Below are 6,120 nucleotides of genomic sequence, written 5' to 3'. Positions count from 1 at the left end.
CAAACCCATGCTGGGGATCTCTTAAGATGTTGCCTTCAGCGAGTCTGTTAAGGATGGCCTCCTTGATAATCTTTTCCAAGACTTTCCCCAGGACAGAGGTCAGGCTGATGGGCCTATAGTTTGCCGGACCCACTTTCCTCCCTTTCTTGAAGATCAGCACCACATTGGCCTTCTTCCAATCCTCGGGCACTTCACCAGAGCGCCAGGAGCTCTCGAAGACCCGTGCCAGGGGCTGGGCTATGATGCTCGCCAGCTCCCCAAGTACCCTGGGGTGTAACCCGTCAGGGCCGGCTGACTTGAAGGTGTCCAGCCTGTCGAGGTGATCCTTCACGAGGTCAGCTTCGATGAAAGGCAAGGAATCTCCCTCACCCGGGCCTCCCTGACCCATAGTGGGCAGGGCCGTCCCATGAGGCTGATGGAAAACTAACACGAAGTGCCCATTTAGCAAGTTTGCTTTTTCCTGGGCATCGGTCGTCAGCTGCCCCATCTGGTCTAGCAGGGGTCCAGTGTTGCCCTTGTTTTTCCTCCGGCTCCCCACATATCTAAAAAAGGACTTTTTATTGTCCTTGATATTTGTAGCTAGCTGGAGTTCAGTCGCAGCCTCGGCTTTCCTGATTTGCTCTCTGCAAGTCCGGACTAATGCAGAGTATTCTTCCTTGGTGGCGGTTCCAGTCCTCCATCCTTTATAGGTCCTCCTTTTAAGATGCAGGAGGTCTGCCAGTTCCCTGGAGAGCCAAAGGGGCTGCTGTGCCCTCCTGCTGCCTTTCCTCCGAGACAGGATGGACTTTGCTTTCAGCTCTGTGGACCAGATGCGGGGCTGGTTTGCAGGCTGGATCGTGCCCCATGCACAAGGATCGGGGCCTGTACTGCCTCCACCTGGTCCTATGCACCTAGATAGGGTCCTACAGCCTTGCCTGCTAGAAGCTGGCCCATGTCACCCCCCAAACCCTGACATCAGGTGCCCTCAGGGCCTGGAAATTTGTCAGCCGGGAGTAGTGGCACCACTCGCCTACTGCTAAATGCCCAGAGCTGCGCGAACCATGCAGGCCGGATGATGCAGCCCTCCGCATGCCCCGATACCGCTGCGAGCGAAGCAACCCCGCCGCGGCTGTAACCCCGCTCCGTTCAGAGTGACGGCTACACTGATCCAGCTCCCTGTAGAAGTTATGTCCATCCCAAAGAGCAGCTCCCTCTCTCCTACCGCCGTTCACAGCCGCGCCTGTACAGCAGCCCGTCGAAGGTGGAGGGGCGGTACGGGGACTGTTTCATGCAGGTACAATAGGGATGTGTCTGTTTCCATCACCTACCAGCAAGCTCAGGTCCCCCACTAACCAGGCCCCTTGTTCTCCCCGATGCCCTGCCCTCCGGTCCAAGCCTGTCTCCCAGGTTTTAGCTTTTCCTGGATGCCCCGTGCAGAAAAAGCCGGGATCTGAAATCTCTCCAACACAGCCCAGGCATGCACGCGGCCCCGTTTCCAAGTGATGCTGGTCCAGCTGCTATGGCAACAGGATGCAGCTCTCCTTCCCTTGGGGAGCATTAGTCACTGCAGCAACAGGGATTTTTAACCCCTTCTGGGCCTCGCGTGCATTCGACTCCCTGCTACTCTCGAAGCCAGAGGCTTTGCAGACACAGAGAGAGGCGCTACACATGCAGGAGACGGAAACACAGGCTCTGATGGAGGAGACAGCTGTGCTAAGCCCGTTATACTGATGCCCCTGTGTGTTACATGGACCCAGGCACCCTGTCCTGTGGGCAGAGGGCAATTGGGACCCCGGGGTCCTATTACAATGGGACGTGGGGCAGCTGCCACCCACCTCTGACCACTGGGTGCTACATACCACTTGCACACGGAGGCCCTCAACCCAGTGCACCTAGGTCTGAGAGACCTGCGGCAGCTTACTCCTTCCTCAGACAGGCAGCGACAGGGGGGATTGAGGACCCCCCCAGCTCCATGTTCCTATCAATGCTTTCACCAGGAGATGCCATCTGAAGACCCGGTGCTAACGGGCGGTAACAATGCCCCCCCACGCTCGGGTCCCAGGGCAGGTCTCTGCCCCAAACAACACTAGAGAAAGACCAGCTCAGACACTCAGGGCTGGATCAGGAGAAGAGCCTGGGCACAGCCAGTCCAAACCATCCTATACAAGTCCTAGGACCTAATCCTAAAGCTATGCAGTCAACCCTGTCGCACCGTTGCAAGGCTCATTGCCCACCGACGGCTCCAGCCTCTGAACCTGCCACAGGGAAAGCAGGGGCATGAGGGCTGGCAGCGTCTGGCTGCTGCCGGGGGGGTTCAGATACACTCAAGAGACCCCAAGCGGAGGCCGTGCCCTTGCTACAGAGGAAGGCAAATGCCCCCAGTCCAGACCAGTCTGACCGGGGAGGGTGGGGGGAAATCCCTTCCTGCCCCCACTGCATCAGCCTGAGCAGAAGGGCCAGACTCTGGGGTTGGCCCCAGCAGGAGCGTTGGCGCAGTCCCCATCCCCAGCCTCGGACGAAGGTGAAAACGCCCCGATGCCTGTAGCGGATCGAGGGGAATAAACTCCTTCCTGGCCGCACGTGGCAACCAGCGCAGCGCATCGGCCTGGTAAAAAAGCAGAGCCCCTGAGGCCCCTACCGCAGGGCACTCTCCAAAGCCAAGTCTGCAGGAGCAATATTTGCTGGGACAGCGATGCATCAATGCAGCAGTGCCCACAGCGGCCCTCTGCCCAGCCAGCCGCCGTGGCGAAAGCACCGTCCGAGCGTGTTACACGTGTCTGCATGAGGGCATCGCGCAGGGATCGTGCCTTGGCCCACCCTGCCCTTCCCCTTGGGTTGCTGCCAGGACAAACCTAACCGGAGGCACCAGGAAAATGTCCAGCCCTGACCCCATGACAAACGCCAGCGAGGCGAAGCCCTGATATCTCCCAGCCCAGCGGTGCGAATGGATGGACCCCTCCATGAAACTGGGGAACCCCCCTGCCATCCTTTAAACAGCCTTCCCCCCCACCCGGTTGCAACACGGGGGCATTGCCACTTGCCAATAAGCCCAGTGGGGCATCAGCCCCTCCAAGCCGGCTGGCAGGAGAGGGGGAGAGCGCCAAAGGGGATGAGGATAGCAGCAGGGCCCTGGGCAGAGAGGAGCTCCTACCTCGTAATACCCGTCAATGAAGACCGTGATCATCTGGGGATTCACCCCTTGAGCCGAGAGCAGGGACCGCAGCATCCTGCGGACAGAAGGGAGACAGGAGGGGCTGAAACCTGCCGGGAGCTGATGCAGGGGAGGGATGCTTGCATTTCACGGGGCAGGAGAAGTACCCCCCTAAGACTCCCATTGCTCTCAACCCGAGTCCTTCAGGGAGGGCTGGAGAGTCTCCGCGCTGGGAGAGCATCCCCTAGGCCGAGGGGTGGCCGTGACCACGGTGGGTACGCAGGAGGGAAGCATGAGATGCCTCTCACCCTGCTTGCGCGGGGACCCCGTCTGCCGCCCGGCCGCCCCCGTGGCAGGGACGTGCCGAGTCCCGCCCGCGCTCACCTGTACAGGTAGTTGGGTCTGTTCCCCGCAATGACGGCGACAGGCACGTTATAGACTTTGTTGTCCTTGAGCTGCAAGACGAAAGGGCCAGGGGTCAGGGCTCCCAGGAGCAGCCTGGGGGGTTGTGCATCATCTTGGGCGAGAGCAGCAGGCCGACGAGGGGCGAAGACAAGGAGGGCGGCGCTGCCCAGGGTTGGGGGTTATGCCATCCCTGAGGAACAGGGCTTTCCCTTGCAACCCAGCCCAAGACAGAGGATAACCCTGCTAGTCACATCCTGGCCACCCTCCCGCCACGGACACCTCCAGCAGCTTGCCTACCCCAAGCTGGCTGCAACCAAAAGCAGAGGTGAACAGGGATGGGAGATGGCTTGAGAAAACCCAGGTGTTGCAGGTGGCTGTGGGCCAGCTTTTCCCTTCAAGACCAAGCCCGGGGCCGTGCTCAAGCCAGGAGAGGGAAGGCCGGCGCACTCACGGGGTCGGGGTTGAACTCGATGGGCGTGGGGTCCTTGCAGCTGCACACGCTGCCGTAGCCCTCCACCTTGCTGCAGAATTGCCTCCGGCGCCGGTTCAGCTCCGTGTCGGGCCAGTGGCACTCGGCCTCTGCAGGCAGCCAAGAGGGGAGACGCGAGACTCGCCACGTCCCTGCTGTCTCGGGCACCTCTCCCCCCGGCCCTGCCCGTCTGCCCCCCCGCCTGCAGCTCCAGGCACGGCTGGACGACTGCCCCGGGCGAGGGGCATGCTGCGTGGGGCAAGATGCCCACCCAGGCTGGCACCTGGGTTCAAATCCTCCCACCGTGGACACAGCAGCTCCCAGCTGGCTGCTCTGCAGCCACCCAGGGTTCAAGGAGGGGGCTCAGGGAGGCTTTTCCTGTCTCCCATTATGTTTCCAAGCTGCTCCTGGCATTCCCGCGTGAGCGGGCAAAGGATGATCTAGCAAGACCCTCTAGCCAGGATCCTGTGGGGTTGGCCCCAGCCCCGACTGCAGCCAGCACCCAACGCCTCTGAAGACAGCTTAAAACCCCCGACACATGGAGCAGAAAAGGGGACAGGGGACAACCAGCAAAGCCCAGAAGCCCCCATAGCACAGCACAGGCATCGCCACGCCTACAGCACCCCTATCCGGTGGCAACAGCCACAGACAAGGCCACACTTGAGTGCCCGTGTCCCCATTGCTGCTGCACTACCCCGAGTGCAGCATTTGGGTGCTTGTGGCCATATCCCACAGCCCCACAATCCCTGGGGACAGGCCTTGTCCAGGAGGGTACATGGGTTTAGAGATGGAAAAGCTTCGCCAGACTCCACATCCGGACACATTAACCCCATGTCCTCACCGGGTTAGCTTCCCCAGGAGGGGCGGCACCCCAGTTTTGTAGCCCAGGGGTGCCAGCCCAGGCCAAAAGCACCAACACCCCCCAGGGAGAGGTTCGTGGGTGGCACGAGGGGGTTGGAGCAATAGTCTGCATCAACTATTTAGCAAACGTGTATGCAGGCGGGAGACACAGACACCCCCCGAGCCACAGGAAACATCCCCCCCACGTCACCCACCTTCCACGGAGGTCAGCTGCACTTCGGTCTTCAGCAGGACGGGGTCGCCCCAGGTGGAAAGCACCGGGGACTTGGAGTGCTTCTCGCCATACACCTCGCCTGAGGAGCAGACACGTGGTCAGGGTCCAGATGCCCGGCAGGGCCCATCCCCCCGGCACCAGGCCATCAGGGAAGGCCGGCCAGCTCCCACCCGCTCAACAGAGCCGTCAACCCCCCGGCGTGTCCCATCCCTCCCCTACGCAGAGGACAGGGGCTGGATGATCCCTTCCTCCCCAGCCCCCGGGAGGGAAAGGCATTGCTGCCCTCTCACCTCCCTTCTTCCCCACAAACGTCCACATGTCCCTCCAGCCGAGGGATGCGGCCACCTGGCTGCCCAGGCTCTTCAGGAGGCTCTTGGCCGTGTCCTTGAGGTGGAAGGAGCCTTCGTCCTGCAAGCAAACACCGGCACTCAACAGGCAGCACCTACCCAGGGGCAAGATCCAGCCCTCGACTAGGATGGCAGATATCCTGACCCAGAGCAAAGCCTTCTCCACTCATGCCCGGATGCGATTTTTGGCACGCGCGACAGGACCGTTGACATGCGGCCACGTGGCCTTTAGCTTCAAGTCGCGACCGTTGCCGAAAAAACCCAGCCCCTACTTCACAGTCTGTTGGGCTGGTAGGAAAGTCCCCGATGCTCACACCCACCCTGGACTGGGATATTATTCACCCCATCCACGTGCCCTAAGGCTTGGAGGGTGTCAGTGTTACGTGGCTCTCCCCAGCCAGGGTGCACTTTCCCCAAGTGACTGGAAGGGGCCTCGCAGGTGACAACTAGTCCGACCCCGGCGGCATCTGTCCAAGCCAGCCCAGACACTTCATCACCTAAACTCTTTGTAAAACTACCATCACCCCTGACACAGCACCAGGCATCACACCCGCACCTGCCCCACGGCAAGCGGGGGGACCACGATGGCCAACATCCTACCGCTGTAAAAGGTTGTTAATAGATGCTCCAGAGATCTCAGGTAGAGGCCGTGCCCCTGCTACCAAAGAAAGCAACCCCCCCCCCCCCAAAGCCC

At 60.9% G+C, this 6,120-nt stretch overlaps 1 protein-coding gene across 1 annotated transcript in view; it reads right to left on the bottom strand.

Moving 5' to 3' along the window:
* Positions 1–6,120, bottom strand: part of POMGNT1 (protein O-linked mannose N-acetylglucosaminyltransferase 1 (beta 1,2-)) — a 21,684-nt gene that overhangs the window by 4,774 nt on the left and 10,790 nt on the right. The window contains exons 6-10 of the mRNA XM_019501377.1: positions 5,370–5,487; positions 5,060–5,158; positions 3,987–4,114; positions 3,515–3,585; positions 3,131–3,206 (exon numbers count right to left, since the gene is read on the bottom strand). Coding sequence (XP_019356922.1) covers positions 3,131–3,206; positions 3,515–3,585; positions 3,987–4,114; positions 5,060–5,158; positions 5,370–5,487 — 492 coding nt within the window. The remainder of the gene's footprint in view (positions 1–3,130; positions 3,207–3,514; positions 3,586–3,986; positions 4,115–5,059; positions 5,159–5,369; positions 5,488–6,120) is intronic.

This window comes from Gavialis gangeticus, unplaced genomic scaffold, assembly GCF_001723915.1.
Source record: "Gavialis gangeticus isolate Ggan-Ray unplaced genomic scaffold, GavGan_comp1, whole genome shotgun sequence".
NCBI lineage: Eukaryota > Metazoa > Chordata > Crocodylia > Gavialidae > Gavialis > Gavialis gangeticus.
This window is presented reverse-complemented; position numbering and strand designations above follow the sequence as displayed.